Source organism: Alosa sapidissima, chromosome 15 (genome assembly GCF_018492685.1).
Source record: "Alosa sapidissima isolate fAloSap1 chromosome 15, fAloSap1.pri, whole genome shotgun sequence".
Lineage (NCBI taxonomy): Eukaryota > Metazoa > Chordata > Actinopteri > Clupeiformes > Clupeidae > Alosa > Alosa sapidissima.
Genome location: NC_055971.1, coordinates 34,592,563 through 34,610,062, shown reverse-complemented (window position 1 = coordinate 34,610,062; position 17,500 = coordinate 34,592,563). Strand labels below are relative to the sequence as shown.

At 44.4% G+C, this 17,500-nt stretch overlaps 2 protein-coding genes across 4 annotated transcripts in view; one reads left to right on the top strand and one right to left on the bottom strand.

Moving 5' to 3' along the window:
• The window catches only part of LOC121684410 (transcription cofactor HES-6-like), an 8,337-nt gene extending 2,773 nt beyond the window's left edge, over nt 1-5,564 (bottom strand). The window contains exons 1-3 of one of the 2 annotated variants that reach the window (XM_042064440.1): nt 5,428-5,564; nt 1,866-1,965; nt 1,691-1,777 (exon numbers count right to left, since the gene is read on the bottom strand). In XM_042064440.1, coding sequence (XP_041920374.1) covers nt 1,691-1,777; nt 1,866-1,965; nt 5,428-5,564 — 324 coding nt within the window. Of the gene's footprint in view, nt 1-1,690; nt 1,778-1,865; nt 1,966-2,085; nt 3,272-5,427 lie in introns of those variants that run through there. The other variant, XM_042064441.1, reaches the window with a different exon arrangement.
• The window catches only part of cab39 (calcium binding protein 39), a 24,476-nt gene continuing 12,496 nt past the window's right edge, over nt 5,521-17,500 (top strand). For both annotated transcript variants that reach the window (XM_042064437.1, XM_042064436.1), the window contains exons 1-3: nt 5,521-5,634; nt 6,198-6,362; nt 7,630-7,748. In XM_042064437.1, the coding sequence (XP_041920371.1) occupies nt 5,521-5,634; nt 6,198-6,362; nt 7,630-7,748 (398 nt within the window). The remainder of the gene's footprint in view (nt 5,635-6,197; nt 6,363-7,629; nt 7,749-17,500) is intronic.

Below are 17,500 nucleotides of genomic sequence, written 5' to 3'. Positions count from 1 at the left end.
GTCTTACTGAGATCAATTCAAAACACTACCGCACAAATACAACATAGTCCTATTATACACTGCTGAGATCAATTCAAAACACTACCGCACAAATACAACATAGTCTTACTGAGATCAATTCAAAACACTACCGCACAAATACAACATAGTCCTATTATACACTGCTGAGATCAATTCAAAACGCTATACCGCACAAATACAACATATTTTTACATACTAAGATCAATTCAAAACACTACCGCACAAATACAACATAGTCTTACTGAGATCAATTCAAAACACTACCGCACAAACACAACATAGTCTTCCATACTGAGATCAATTTAAAACACTACCACACAAATACAACGTAGTCCTATTATACACTGCTGAGGTCCATTCAAAACACTACCGCACAAATACAACATAGTCTTACATACTGAGGTCAATTTAAAACACTACCGCACAAACCTTCTACAGTGAATATACGTTGCTTATGGCTGCTGTTGGGTGGAAACCTTGTGTGTCCAAATCCGTTCATTTTTAGGAAAATGGAAAAAAAATTGTATTGTGAAAATATTTCAACATTGTGTCATCAAAGAAAAAAACAACAACAAATATAGTTACGAGGTTTCCACCCGACAGCAGTGTTATGTTGCTTCCACACAACCACCCCTTTGTATGATGAACAATGTACACAAGACAAGAAATGGCTACACATTTACAAGTTCTAGAATTGTACTGTAGTTGCATAACTATACTGTTAAAATCTCTATCACTGAAGTTCAATGGAAAAGCTTTACAGTACTATAAATGTAAGAGAAGAATGTGGAGAACAGTGACCAATATGTCCATGTATTTACCAGTAGCCTAGACAACAGTGAGTTGTTAATGACAGTGTCCATGCATAAAGACAGGTCAAATATGTCCATGTTTACCAGTAGCCTACACAACAATGAAAAAGTGTTCAAGACAGGTCTTTGGGGATTTGAAACTTCCGAGAAGTAGAGTGCTGAAGGGCTCTTTTATCAGGCCAGGGAAATGCACCTGTCCCTTGGTAGATGGTGTCATGGTTTCCTGGAAAGGTGTGATGGTTTTGCTGGTGTTTTGATTTTGATTGTGTGGCTCATAAACCTGGTAATTGTGTTTAATCATGGAAAACAGTAAATGGAGATGAGTGTGTGGATGCTTTTTCACCAGTTAAATAATGGTAATTAAAATAATAATAAACCCCAAAGACCTCTCTTTAACATTTCTTTTTTCATGGTTTTATATAATATTATTTTACTTCATTCCATTATACAGTATGCCTGCATTTACTTTTTCAGCTATTTTTTTCTACAGGAATTACACCATTTGAAAATGTATAGGCCTACATTTGCGTGCCTTCTATATGACGTTCCTCAGGTTGTTGTGGAGGCATACGTCGTCACAGTACAGGTTTTAGTGTTTTGAATTGACCTCACTACTGTGTAGTAGATGCTACCACATGTACCATGCTGTGTTTTGTGTGATGTCTGAAAGCTTTTTTCTTTTTAGATGACATGGTTCTGAGTAGAGCTTGCTTTCGGCCTGAAAGTTTGAAGTTCGGGGAGATCCGTGTGCAGTAGCCTAATGGATTTGTGTGGACGTTTATCAAATGTAGCGTAGAGCATAATGTGTGTTAGAGGGCAAACTGTAGCAACTCTTGTTAAATAGCGCGGGGACTCACCTCGCTGTCCGTGAGCAGCATCCGAAGCTCCTGCAAACTCTCGTTGATGCGCGCGCGTCTTCTTTTCTCCACAAGTGGCTTCCGAGTCTGAAAGTTAAACCGAAAAAGACCTCAAGACAACATCGAGTGGACAGTGACACTAAAATTCACTTGCATGTTATAAACGTTACATTACCTTTCTGTCGTGTTTGATGCCGTAGCCGCCATCCTCTGCGCCAGGGGCACGGGCCGAGGGTCCCATAGCTGCGTATGGCTCGCGCCAGTCCGTTCCTCTACTGGTTTGGAGAGAAAGCGAGAGGGAGTGTGTGTGCGCGTGTGACTGGCTGTGTGTGCAGCTTGTGTGTGAATAGTGGGTTGTGTGCAGCTGTCTCGCTCAGGGCACGGGAGGGCTTTACCTCATTAGCATTTGAATCCCGTCTCGGCGTGCACTGGCGCGGGCGCAAACACAGTAGGCTACTTGGCCACCACTGCTGTCAGCCAATCACGGCTCACTCCATTGTCCGCGCGACAACCTCAGCTTGGATTGTCCACACAACTACTACTAGCGAGAGAGAGTGAGTGAGTGTGTGTGTGTGTAACACGATGCCGACATTTGCCAGCTGCAGCTGAATGTGCATCGAGATGAAGGTCTCCCTCGAGACAGCGACAGGTGTCCGGCAGGCTGCAGGCCGTCGCACACACGGGCCAACTGTCTCTCGCATACTGCTACCAGGCTTATGAACTAAAAAAATCATCAAGGCTACCAACTATAAACACTAGCTGCTTTCCCACTTTCAAAACTTTTAGAGCCAAATGTAATGTAAGAGTAAAAAAAAATCTACAAGCAAATTCCTTCATATATCATCGGTTGCGCTCATTTCTCTTTTCTCATTTGAAAAGCACTGGCATTTAGGAACATCAACTCAACTCAAACCCAACAAGCAGGAAACACTAGCCTATAAGGCCTAATTTGATTGACGGGCAAAGTCTGAAAACTTTGCCAAATTAATCTGCTAACTGAACACCACGGGAAAGAGCTTTTCTTCATTATTGTTAAATTGTTTCAGTCAGGAGTGGACGGGTGTGTCCTGCAGGTGTGTCCGGTAGTCTCGCTGTGTGACAGCTGCTCCACACGAGAACTAGATGACTGTAGGACATGCCACACACAGATCAGCGCACAAGACGAAGAACAATATCAGACCACTCTCTCTCTCTCTCTCTCTCTCTCTCTCTCTCTCTCTCTCTCTCTCTCTCCCTCTCTCTGTGTTCAGATCTATGAGTAGAGGTGTTGGAGAATGTGGAGCCACGCGACTGGCAGGCGCGCGCCCAAGCGTGGGAAATTACGACTCACAAAAGCAGCATTGATCCAGACTTAATGAGTGTGTGCATGCGTGCAGCGTGCGTGTGTACATGTGAACGACGAGGAAGTGTGTGTGTGTGAGAAAGAGAGAGAGAGAGACAGAGAGAAAGAGGCGGGGGTCTAAGAGCACCGAGGTCAAAAACGGCAGGTGCGCACTGACCTAGGATCTCATGTGTGCAGACGGCATGGCGACTGCAGATGTCGAGTGTGTGTGTGGGGGGGTCACAGTTAAAGTGTGAATGTGTCCGAAAAGTACATTGTTCAACAGTTTGGAGATATGCATGTCTCTCTCGCTTGCACATTGTCGAACGACTTCCAATTAGCAGACCGCAAGACACACTGACCTAAACTAAGGCATGACTCATTATGTACAGTCTAAACTAAGGCATGACTCATTATGTACAGACTAAACTAAGGCATGACTCAAATTATGTACAGTCGCAGGATACATTCACAACCCCACCGCAAATCGCGATCTCTGTGATATTTGATTTGTGGTTAAAAGGCGGTGGTCATCTCGTTCATTGGCAGTGAGACCCCTGTTGCCCCGTATTGCGCCTGAGGGGGGCGACAGAGTGCAGGCAGCCCAAGCAGCCGGTGTGAGGCAGAAAGGTAGCAACCACCCACTACCAAGCCAACGCACTGAGGATACGGCGAGAAACCACTCACTGCTCGAGAGAGGGGCGTGAAACCAAAAACAGGAGATCATCATCATCGCGTGCACGGTTTACATTGGCATACCCACTAAAGATTTCCACAAGACACCGTTTGAAGGTTTGTGACGTCTATGCTAATCTGACGGTCAAGATTGTTAGCTGGAGGATGGTGTTAGCTAGGATGGCTAGCTAGCTGCACACTCGGCTGCTGCGATGTCATAGCCCGTAGAAAGAGTTGTAAAGGCCCGATAGTAGCATGCAGACTTTGGATGCATAAATAAATTCGCTCTGTCAGTAAATTATACCTTGCAAAGCGGTGTCAATGAAACCCTAACGTCAGCTTGCTAGCGCGCGAATCAAAACAACGTTGGCTAGCTCGCTCGGGCTTTTGGGCATCAGCTGCCAGCGTTGGGAATCTGGCGAGTCGCCTAATCAGCGCGGATGAAGCCTGAACAACACACTGCTTCACGTCGCCTGCAGAAGCCAGTCTCGTCACCGCGGAGGGTCCGCGCATATCTGTCGGGGTTTAAAGCGAAACTGGGGACAGTCTCGCATCTGCCAGCCCCCCCCCCCCCCCCCCCCCCCTCGAAGGGGCCGATACTCGCAGACAGCAAAGCGCTGATTGGAACGTAACGTGTGTGTGTGTGTGTCATTGATAGATTGATATGTGTGGGTGCAGAGTGACAGCGAGACATTTAGCTGACAGTAGAGTGCCGAGGTACCGTCTTGCCCGCAGTAAGTGGTTTAACTGTAGAGTTGGGGCTGAAGTGTATTACTCTCTTTTTCGCTCGAGGAGGACTGATCCTGCCGGTCCCGGCAGTGCCTGAGTGATGCTCGCTCAGTTGCAGGTAACACAACACTGTCGCGTGGAGACTTAACGGTACTGGATATCACTGCTGCGTAGCCTGGCCGCAGGCAGACTGTCCGCAGACAGAGTGGTTCATGCGCGCTGCGGCCAGGCCAGGGATGTCACTGCCGCGGGGAGCGCGCTGCGTGCCGCCTTTGGTGCTGAAGAGGGCCGATGCGGTCGGTAGGCGCGTGCAGCCGAACTGGAGATTAAGTGTGTTAAGCTTTAAGCCTCCTCCTGTCCTGTCTGCTGTGCTCGCGAGCTCAGGTCATTCAGAGGAAGTCTGGGCCAACTGGTGTGTACACACAAAGACCACACATTTGTCCACACACCACGGATCTCTCAAGTTCGCCTACAAAAAGCTGTTCTAACAACGCATTTACAGAATGAAATACCACTGGCAGCACAAATATGTAAACACAATGTCATGATACTTATTTGGTTTCTGATTGCGCACAATAGACCTCTGAAGTTCGCCTACAAAATAGCTGCCATCTTCCGCTATCTTGCGAGTTCCGCTATCTTGCGATTTTTCCAATGGGAAAATAACTTGGGGGTTTTGAATTATCGCATCTGTTAAACTCTCGCGGGGACGAAGAAGTCTGAAATGCAGACGTTTTGCTCAACACACTTTTGCCCTCTGCCTTCGAGTGGGTACTGTGATCTTCGGTATGTTAAGACGACTTAGATTTTTGCTGCCCCAGAGCTAACTTAAAATGCAACTTGCCATAGGTAATTAGCTTTAATTAACATCCGGATCTCCTTTTATGGGCAAAGATGGCAGCTTTAGTTTTTTTTTTTTGTAGGCGAACTTCTGTGGTCTGTGTGTGTGTGTGTGTGTGTTGGGGAGTACAAACAACATGGAGAAGCCTAGTTAGTGCTGGTATGTAGCCACCTGGTCCAGATGATCAATCTTGTCACGTGTGTGTCTGTCTGTTTCAGGTGGGCGGTGTGCTCCGTGGTGACTGTTGCCGTGGTGACTGTTGCCATGCCGTTCCCCTTTGGGAAGTCCCACAAGTCTCCAGCAGACATCGTGCGGAACCTGAAGGAGAGCATGAGTGTGTTAGAGAAGCACCCACCACCGGACAAGAAGGCAGAGAAGGTGTGTGTGTGTGTGTGTGTGTGTGTGTGTGTGTGTGCGCGCAGGCGTCGGAGGAGGTGAGTAAGTCGTTGGTGGCGATGAAGGAGGTTCTGTACGGGACTAACGTTGTGTGTGTGTGTGTGTGTGTGTGTGTGTGTGTGTGTGTGTGTGTGTGTGTGTGTGTGCGCGCAGGCGTCGGAGGAGGTGAGTAAGTCGTTGGTGGCGATGAAGGAGGTTCTGTACGGGACTAACGTGTGTGTTTGTGTGTGTGTGCGCGCAGGCGTCGGAGGAGGTAAGTAAGTCGTTGGTGGCGATGAAGGAGGTTCTGTACGGGACTAACGTGTGTGTGTGTGTGTGTGTGTGTGTGTGTGTGTGCGTGCGCGCGCAGGCGTCGGAGGAGGTGAGTAAGTCGTTGGTGGCGATGAAGGAGGTTCTGTACGGGACTAATGTGTGTGCGTGTGTGTGTGTGTGTGTGTGTGTGCGCGCGCAGGCGTCGGAGGAGGTGAGTAAGTCGTTGGTGGCGATGAAGGAGGTTCTGTACGGGACTAACGTGTGTGTGTGTGTGTGTGTGTGTGCGCGCGCAGGCGTCGGAGGAGGTGAGTAAGTCGTTGGTGGCGATGAAGGAGGTTCTGTACGGGACGGCGGAGAAGGAGGTGCAGACGGAGGGGGTGGCGCAGCTCTCCCAGGAGCTCTACAACAGCGGCCTCCTCTACACCCTCATCGCAGACCTGCAGCTCATCGATTTTGAGGTGTGTGTGTGTAAAATTTGTTGTGTGTGCCCTGCAGTTGTTTGTGTATTTCATAAGGGTGTCACGATTTCGATTTTATATCGAAATTGATCGAAATTACATCTCAATCTCGAACTTCGAACTTAAAAGTAGAATCAACGATGCAGCCACACCCCCAATGTCACGTCCAGCATGTATGCCAAGACGCACAAACACACACGCACGTGCTGAACTGCAGCGTCAACACCTCTAATTTTAGGGCCTACAGCCAGTTATAAAATATACACATCAACCTACCGAAATCAAAGCCCCTCTTGCTACTCTGAAATCACCGGTGTGGAAGTATTCATTCATTCACGTCAATTAAAGCTAACTTAGCCTACTCAACTTAGCAAGTGAAAAGGTGATCTAGTTACAGTCCAAAGTTACTTTAAGGCTTAAAATGCACATTGATAAGTACATATTCCATGACACTAACCTTGGGTCTCTTCAGAGTGTGCTGAAACAATCAAATGATCATTCTGTGTTGTTTCATTTCACTATGTTCACGTCTCTGTTTTAGCCTAATGTTAGTTCTGTTTACATTACAACCTCACGGTTGGAATGGTTTCAAAATAAAAAGCGGTTTCAAAATAAAAGCCCCCGAAACAGAAAGGGAAAAGGCCAGAAAGAGTAAATAACATGCATGCGTTAATGCATTAATAGTAATATTAAAAAAAAGATTGAAAATCGAATCGAATCGTGACTTTAAAATCGAAAATTACATCGAGGATTTGGAGAATCCTGACACCCCTAGTATTTAATGTATGTAGATGTTGTGATTCCTGCTGTGTTGGTGTTGTTTTTTGGTGTTAATGTTGTTGTTGTGTTTGTGTTGTTGTTTGGTGATAGTGTTGTTGTGTTTGTGTTGTTGTTATGTGATAGTGTTGTTGTGTTTGTGTTGTTGTTTGGTGATTGTGTTTGTGTTGTTGTTTGGTGATAGTGTTGTTGTGTTTGTGTTGTTGTTTGGTGATTGTGTTTGTGTTGTTGTTTGGTGATAGTGTTGTTGTGTTTGTGTTGTTGTTTGGTGATTGTGTTTGTGTTGTTGTTTGGTGAAAGTGTTGTTGTGTTTGTGTTGTTGTTTGGGATAGTGTTTTGTCTCTTTCCTGCGTGTGCTGATCCTAGAGACCCAAGAGGTGCTTACTGAACTAACCTGTGTGTGTGTGTGTGCGTGTGCGTGTGCGTGTGTGCGTGTGTGTGTGTGTGTGTGTGTGTGCGTGCTTGCGTGCGTGTGCATGTGTGTGTGTAGGGGAAGAAGGATGTGGCTCAGATCTTCAACAACATCTTGAGGAGGCAGATCGGCACTCGCACTCCTACTGTAGAGTACCTGTGCACCCAGCAGAACATCCTCTTCATGCTGCTGAAAGGGTGAGACACACACACACACACACACACACATATGCACACACACTCATTCACTCAATCACTCACAGACATGCACGCACGCACACGCTCGCACGCACGCACATGCGTAGCTAAACATATTTGTTGCACGTGCTACAAAAAATCACTTGCTCACTCGCTCGCACACACTCTCTCTAGGACAAGCACACACACACACACATACACATACCAGTGTTGTAGTACTCGAGTCCGAGTCATTAGCTAAATTTAGAGACTCTTGACTTGCACTTGAGCACTGAATGACTCGAACTTGGACTCGTGCATTTGCGCTCGCGATGACTCGACTTTTTTTTGTAATATATCATAAGGCTATAATTGTAGTATGTCATTAGGCTATAATTTGCTATATGATTTTAATATCTAAATTATTTGTAATACTAAATTCAGTCCAAGGGAATGTTAGGCTACTGCTTCGTGTCATACATCGCAAGTCACGTCATGTTCACATGCAAAGCAAACTAACGTTAACTTTAACACCAAAATGCCTGGAGACATGGCCACCGCCATTTCAATGTAGTGTTGCCAGGCAGTATTAGTTCTCATACATGACATGACATGACATGCTGCTGGATAGCTGATCATCGTGACTTGGTGAACAGTGTTTTTCCTGACTGACGCGAGAAGCGAGGTTCCATTTATTCATTTTCATTTGGGGCGTGCCCTGCCGTGCTTCTGTCTGTTAATTTGCAGCAGGCTATTATCGGATCGAAAGAAAAATAAACTAAAAGTTTTCCCGATCAAGATATAGCATACTTCTTAATTTTGGTGTCATAAAATATAGAAGCATAACATTAAATTGCCTAGTAGAGTGTCCATGTAGAGTGTCAATGTAGGCCTATGTGTCTGCGCAAGTGAAACTGACAAACTAAACCTCTTGTGGGTAGGCCAGAAACAACTATATTTAAAACCACGAATGAAGTGGATTACTGTTGCTGTTATATTTTGACAAGTTGTCATCGTTCTGTCTTCCACATTCATGAAAGGTTTGGTATGAATGTTGAGTCATGTCTCATGAAACAGTCATGAATGCTATATGTGCAGTTTATGACAGCTGCTATGAATGTGTTATGAACTCACCCGTCAAGTAAAGTGTTACCCCTACTTCAAATAGATGTTATTTCAGATAGATTGCTAGATTGCAGATATTCAGATACAAGTATTGCAGATATTGAGATAGCGTCTTCTGTTAACTCATTGCCGTCATCGTGAAGCGCTGTATCTCACGGTTATACCATGCACTATTATATAGCTAGAATAATACATGTTTCCAATGATATAATGTTTCTATAGTAGGCTACAAAATGTTATTTCACTCTGTTTTACTTGGGTAAGGCCACCGCACATCCGTGTGTGTGTGCATGTGTGTGTGTGTGTGTGTGCCACCGCACATCCAAATAACTGCCCTTCATGACCCCTGTCCGTCACTCTCCATAGGTTAACATGGAACTCATTTTTCTAAAACTGCTTTTCCATGTCTCACCTGCATATGAGGCTATAAACACAGATATGTACAAGTATATAGGCCTATAAGCTCTTTTGATCCCGTGAGGGAATATGTGTGCATTTACTTAGAATGGGATTGCCTGGTCGCGACAGCTTCATTCGTCCCTCCATAGACATTCAGCAATAGGCTGTTTTGCATCCATTACAAACAAACATGCAATGTGAAAGTCTGGGATTGGGGACAGCACTTAGTATACCTAGTCTAGTGCATAAGCATGAAGTTGAACCTTTAGATGAAAAACACTCTTTAATAATAGGCCTACAATAAATAAATAAACCGCTAATGACGTTTACTTTTGACCATCGCATTTAGCGCCTGTAACTCTGCGATAACAGGAAAGTATTTGGCTGTGCAACGGAGGTTAATATGTTCAATGTTTTGTCCACATGATGTAGGCCTATGTCTATGTCTAATAATTGTTGCACTCGAAGAAAACTGCAATGTTTCATTCGTCCTCCCTTTCAATCGTCCCCAGCGGTCCTTCTCTCTCCAAACTAACTTTATTCTCAAAATTTTGAGTTTAATGTTGACACGTCGAGATTAAAGTCGACATGATATTTCAACTTTATTCTCGAAATGTCGACATGTCGAGTTTAATCTCGTCAAGGCAAAAAATATTTTTTTCTTCATGTGTGTCCCTAGTACTCCGCCGTAGTATGGGGATAGCAGCTTAAAAGACGCTTATTTCACTCATCTCGCTGAAATGAACGTAGAATGTTCATGGTTCATGGTTGATGAGGTGGCACAGTGGTGTCAATCTAACAGCTTGACACTGAATATCAATAAAACCAAGGAAATGGTAGTGGATTACAGAAGGCAGCAGCAGAACTACAGTTACACCCCACTAATGATCAGCGGGCAACCTGTAGAGAGAGTCACAAGTTTTAAATACCTTGGTGTCCACATTACTGAAGACTTAACATGGACTGTTAACACTCAATATGTTCTGAAAAAGTCCAGACAACGACTCTACTTCCTTCGTCAGCTAAGGAAATTCAAAGTTTCTACATCCATCATGAAGGCCTTCTACACTTCAGCAGTTGAGAGTGTTCTAACTGGTAGCATCATCACCTGGTATGGGAACTCCACAGTTAGAGATTCTAGTACTCTGCACAGAGTAGTGCGCTCAGCTGAACGTACTATAAGAACTCAACTCCCTGCTCTACAAGATATCTATTCCAGAAGAGTACTCCTAAGAGCCCAAAAGATTCTGAAGGACTCTTCTCATCCTAACAATGGATTATTCCTACCGCTGAAATCAAGAAGACGCCTATGTAGTCACAAAGCCAGAACTGAGAGACTCAGGAGAAGTTTTTATCCCCAGGCCATCCGAACTCTGAACTCACACTATACTGACTTTGCACTCATTCACTACTCAGCACTCATGACCCCCCCCCCCCCACACACACACACACCTACAAGACTTTTAGCACTTTACATCCCTCTCCCTATGCTACAGACCTTTTATTTATTTTCTTATTTCATCACACGTCAAAACACACACACACACACACACACACACATATCTGACTTTCTCCAACTTTTGCACATCTCCATAGAACTTTTTATTTATTATTTTTGATTTCTCCTCCATCTATCTACCCATGTCCTTGATTGCCTAGCCTTTCTGCCCCCCACCCCCACCCCCACCACACACACACACAAAAAACACACACTTACATCATCACCTCACATACATACAGCACACTGCTTGCTACAGTAAGCCTCCTCCCCCTCCAACACACATCCTCTACATACTTACAGCACACTGCCCCCACCTACACACTACACACACACACACACAGTCACTGCTCCACTCCCCCCCCGCCCACACACAGATCTTCACTGTCATCACTCACATACATCATACATACAGTACTCTGCTTGCAATAGTAAGTCCCTGCCCCCCCCACATACACAGCACATTATTTCATCAGGAAGCTTCTCCAACACACATCCCCAACATACTTACAGCACACTGCCCCCCCCCCCCCCCAATACACAGCACATTGTCTCATGAGGAAGCTTCCCCAACACACATATTGCACACTGCCCTCTCCCCACATACACAGCACACTATCCCATCTCCCCTGTCATCCCCCCAACACACACACCAAGACCCCTGGCAGTTGGGTTAGCCCCTTGAGCCGTGGATCTGCCCAAGGTTTCTTCCTTGGTAAGGGAGTTTTTCCTTGCCCCTGTTGCTCTTGGGTGCTCCTTGTTGGTGCCCCCCACCCAATCCCAATCCTCCCCCACCTTTCTTATGCAGCCCTTGCCACTTAATCTACTAAACCCCTCTTCTACTGCACTTTTTACCCCCCCTCCATTAATGCACAAATAGGCTGACACCAGACATAATTTCACTGCATTTCTTACTTCCAGTAACTATATGCATGTGACAATAAACTTCCTTGTATCCTTGTATCCTTGTAGAATGTGGCCTGTTGCTCAAAGAAATTAATTAGGCAGATGATCTGCATCTCCGTTAACCGAAAGCTAGTTTCATCTCCATTGTTGACGTGAAATATGTCTCCATAGTGTCAGTGAAGTGATAACATTATGCAGTTGCAGGTAGCCAGTGTTAATTCACGTCAGAAGTCAGAAAGAAGCTACCAAGACGGGCCCTGCTCTGTTTCTGTCCCTCCTAAACTGCGCTAAAATTGTGTAGGGTATTTAAAGGTGCCATGTGTAAGAATTGAGGTAAAAATATTCAAAAAATGAGCTACACACATCAAAAGAATGGAAGGAAATAAGGCTGATGATGTCATTAAAAAAATGACAAGGTATAGTGCTGAAGAGATATCAACCTGAATTAGCATGCTAAATTACTAGCCACAGCCCGACAAGTGTCATAATACCAGTTTCGGCCATGGGAGGCAGTATGCAGGTAACATAACCGCCAGCCAAACTGCAATACACGTGTCTCGGTTGTTACTCTAGGGTAGACAAACTCACTTTCTGGAGGTATACTGCCCCATCTTTTATGGAATGTGGAGTATGAATTGATTTTTTGGCGGACATTACACATGGCACCTTTAACAGCCAGAATTTTAAAGGAATACCCGGGGGAGAAGGATCCACACCAGGCACGGTGCTATGGGTGGGGCCAGGCTGGGCCTAGGCCCGCTCACTTTTCAACAGGCCCACCCAAAACTTTTCTTTAAAAAAAAATAAAAAAAACTTTTAATATATTTTAATTCTGTCAAGAATTATGAAAAAACTGCAAATAATCTCATAATCTGTGCTAAAATAGTCTAAATGTTTAGTTTTCAAAACTATTTTAAAAAGCTGGTGATGTTTCTGCGCAAGTTCAGAAGTGCCAGATACGTGAGGTTCTGGCTCGGATCTAGCTTGTCGGTATGCTAGGCTAGCTCCAAGTGATCTGAAAGTGTGGAAATAATTTCCAGTAAAGGACAGTGTTGCTACAGTCGTTGTTTAGGTACCTTAAACGTGCACAAACGGTCTCGTTGTATCGCTGCAACCAGGAGGTGAAGGAGAGCTGAGATCCATAACACCGACATGTAGCACATCTCTATGGCTTAATAATGGCTTCTGAAATGCTTCTGACATTGTGATCGTTGATCCGATTTGCATTAAAGGGCCTAATGGGTTTGATTGATTTTTATGAGCTCTCTTGGGGCATGTTTTACACGACAGATGACGTTGTCAATTAAGTTCTGTGCCCGAGAAGGGGTAGTCGCCAGCTGATTTTGCCAGGGCTTCAGCCCCGAATGTATTTTGTACAGTTGACTAACAAATATGAAACCATTATTCCGATCACGCATTGAAACTTTGAGATAAGATGGACGTATTTAACACACAAGCGGACACTCTTTTTCATGCAGCAGATTTAACTTGAACGTTACCTTACCATAACACATAATTTGGAACGTAGGCTACGTGCGCGCGCGAGGTTGGGCATGCCATTGTTTGCATTTGCTATTTGGCATACGTTACAAGGAAATCATGAAGTCCTCAATGACAAGGTGGTGGTGGAGTTATCCTGTTCTCGTCATTTAGACTAGCCTACAAGTTCAGGTTTGGTCTGGAGCTGGCCAAAAAGTGGTGGCCTACTTTGCCTAGTTGTAAAATCGAATTAGTGAGTCTTCAATGTTCCCTTCTCCCTAAGCTAAGCTAACAAACCATATAATGCATCTTGCCATTTTCAAAGCCACTCTGCTAGGTGGCTATATAGTTTGCTTCTAATAGCAAACAGAAAATGTCAAGATAGCAACAAGTCATTACATCCTCTAATTGTCAAAATATTATTGTCCATAATATTCAATCAGTGTGGTGCAAATGAGGCTTGAGTCAGTGGATTCATTTATGAAAAGTGAGCAGCAAGTCAGGCAAAATGGAAATTATGAAAACCGTTTAGACTCTACGGGCTAAGCCCCGAATGTGCCCTGCATATTGATTGAAACTGTCGGGCATTGTGGTTGATCTGTATTGACTTAAAACAAATGAAATATTCGACCTCATGTTATACAAGCAGAACTAAAGTTTGGGGGAAATATAAGATTCCCACTTTTACAGCCTATAGGCCTTAGGTCTATTAGAGAGATGTGCTAAAGCAGCGGTCCCCAACCACCGGGCCGCGGGACATTCCTAACCGGGCCGTAGCCTACGACAAGAGTTTAAAAAAAAATGCATGCAAACTAAACTAAATTTAATTCGCAATAATGTCACGTTTTTACATGGCATAGGCCTATATGCAGTTGTTTGATTGCACGCATGTTTGCATTTTGCAAGGTCTATTTATGACCGCCGCTTCATAGGTTTAGTCAGATTTTTTTAAATTTATTTATTTATTTATTTTTTTTATTTTTTTATGCCCAAATTTCCGTCAATGATTCCCGGGACACTGAAAGACCGGGGTACACGAAACTTGCTGGGCATGTAACCCCACATGGATAGCATGGAACCATCGTTTTTCGTTTTGATCTGTAGCCCCCCCGCTGGACTGGACCCCCCGAAAGGGGGGTAGGGCAGACACAGTTTTCTGTGAATATCTCGAAAACCGTAGGGTTTAGGAGGACCATTTTTTTTTGTATGTTGATCTCAAGGGGCCATGTCAACCCATTCCATAACCACTCATTTCATGTATAGCGCCACCTAGTTAAACACAAAAAAGTAAAAATGAGGTGTTGTAATTGAAGGTATCTGTGACCTAACATAGTCCAAACTGCACGAAATTGGAAGTGTAGGATCATTATGACACCTTCTGTATGCACGCCAAGTTTTGTGGAATTCTGTTCATGGGGGGCCACACAATAAATTCATTGATGTTACTATACACCAACTGGCCTGTAGGTGGCCGGAGACAGTTTTCTGTGAATATCTTGAGAACCGTAGGGCCTAGGAGGTCCACCTTTTTTATGTATGTTGGTCTTAAGGGGGCATGTCAACCCATCCCATTACGACTTATTTCATGTATAGCGCCACCTAGTTAAAAATTAAAAAGCAAAAAATTAGGTGTTTTCATCACAATATCTCTGGCTGACAAGGTCAAAACTGCACGAAATTAAAAGTGTAGGATCATTATGACACCCTCCGAATGCATGCCAAGTTTTGTGTACTTTTGTTCATGGGGGGCCTTACAATAAAATAATTTATGTGTACATTTAGTGACGTACACCAACAAGGATTCCCGGGACACTGAAAGACCGGGGTACACAAAACTTGGTGGGCATGTACCCCCACATGGATAGCATGGAACCGTCATTTTTCATTTTGATCTGTAGCCCCCCCGCTGGACTGGACCCCCCGAAAGGAGGGTAGGGCAGACACAGTTCTCTGTGAATATCTTGAGAACTGTAGGGCCTAGGATGACCAATTTTTTCCGTATGTTTGCCTCCAGGGGTCATGTTAACCCATTCCATGTGCACACATGTGCATAAACAGATACACACGCACACACATACATTTACAGTAATCATACGTATGACACATACTCACACAGTAGACATATGTACGCATGCATGCACATGCACAAACACACATACTGTACGCAGGCAAACACACAAGCACGCACATACACACACACACACACACACACCCACACACATAAACATAAACTTGTACACGCACACATGCACACAATTCAAGAATTTCTCAGAATTATGAACAGGCAAGATGGGGGTGGGGTTGTATAAAATCAATTTTACATGTGAAATCTATGAACTAATCATGTTTTGGTACTTTGCAGATTGCAGTTGTCTAGCAGATACCAGTGAGAATTGAGTGTGCATAATGCAATTTAGTGAGACAGTTAGAATCATATAGGCCTTTCAGCGTGATTTATTTTTGTGGAAAAAATGTGCTGGACTGGGCGGCGGTCATATTTTGTACCGCTCTGCGGTACATCTAGTTTCTTACGTCTGTCTGTCCCGCCTTCAACACTTTTACATATTGCCTTCAGCGCTGCGCAGCCTCAGGTCAGCTCACTTCACTTGATCAGATCTTGGCGAACGGTATGTCACACGAAGTTAGCTAAACTGCTAGAATGAGCAACAAAAAACAAGCATCTTTAGCAGGTCACTGGCCAGAGTGTTTGAGTTGAGAGAGCCGCCACAGAGATTTCTTACAGAAAAAAAGCTGCACATTTTAGTGATGAGGACTGGGTGTCAAAACTCGCTTACCTGTGTGACATATTCGGATTGCTTAGGGACTGTACGATATTTAGCGGGGGGGAGGGCCGGTCTCCAGACGATCGGGTTAAAAATGTTCTGCCTGGCCCTCCCCCTGGTCAATTTTTTTTTTTCCAGGGGCCTCCCCCCGGCTCAAAAAAATTCTCCTAGGCCCTCCCCCCTACGTGAATCCAATAAAACTGGTCGAAAAATGACGTTTACAAGGTTAAAACGGCAAGCAAATGTCATAAGCACACATACACACACACGGGTACACACCAGTGTTGCGCGGGTTTGGTCACAAGTTGCCCGCGGTCGCCTGATATTTTAATCAACCCAACCGCAACTCGGACCGCGAATATTAATTAGGACAAAATTATAGGCCTACCCGACCCGCGATCAGACCCGCTTATTTACAAAATGTGTGCTTTTGGTTATAGCCTGCATGCAGTAGTCCATTTCTGTAAAACAAACTAATTTATTTGCAAAGTCTGTAGTCGGGGGGGGGGGGGGGGTTAAAAAAAGTTATTGTATTTTATTTAAACGCCTTTCTCTGTTAATGGACAACAGCATACTGGCATTGCATGACACACAGCACAGGCATACATCACTGTCAAGAACATTATGGCTACACTACAGAAAAAATGCGACAAAATGTCGCAGACCACAGATTGATACTAACAAACAAAGTAACCGTCTGCTATCTGACGCTACACTAGTAAGGTAACAAAGTTGCTGTAGCCTTGCACCGAAATCGACGGTGAACACGTGAAATATAAAACTGTTGAACACCAACATTAATAAAACGTAATAATTATTGACGCTTCTGACATGGGTGTCAAAACGGGCTAAGACCCTATCGCACAGCATATTAGACAGAACACATTGACTCAAAACATATGCATAACATAGGCCTACACAACGCAATATTCATAGGCTAGCCTACATTAAATTGATCCACATATCACAAATATAGCCTACAACAAATGCTGACATCATAAACGCACAGTGTAGCCTTTAACCTACACTTTCAAAAAGAAGAGAAAGAACGCTCTGAGGAGGCCACTGAAACAGGCACGCAAAGACACAGATGAATAAGTTCATCTACCTCGCTGAAGAGAGCTCTTGTTTGTGGATGGAGCTTACTCAATATCCATGCCACCTTTCACCGTGGTGCACCGAGACTCCCCGATAACACTATGCATCATTTTAAGCTGAAGATTGAGGCGGCCCGTGTTCAGCTCCTTGGGAAACTCACGGTAATATTCAGCTACTTAATATGGCATATTGTCGTACCATAAAGCTAGCGTCATAGGATTTCTCCCGCAGGTTTGTTTTGTTAATTTGTTTTTTTGTTTTTGTTTTAGATCTCCCAGGTCTAATGTAACATTTTTAATGCATAATAGAATAATAGACAGGGGGACGGAGAGCTTCTTTTTTTCTGATCGTGAGTGGTATGACATATAAATACGCGTGCTTTCCTGCACCCCCACTTCCCACGGCTATGCACGCAACCACCAAGGATTAGAACACTAGGATAAGATTTGGCCATGGACATACTTCTTTCGAAAATAGAAATGGGG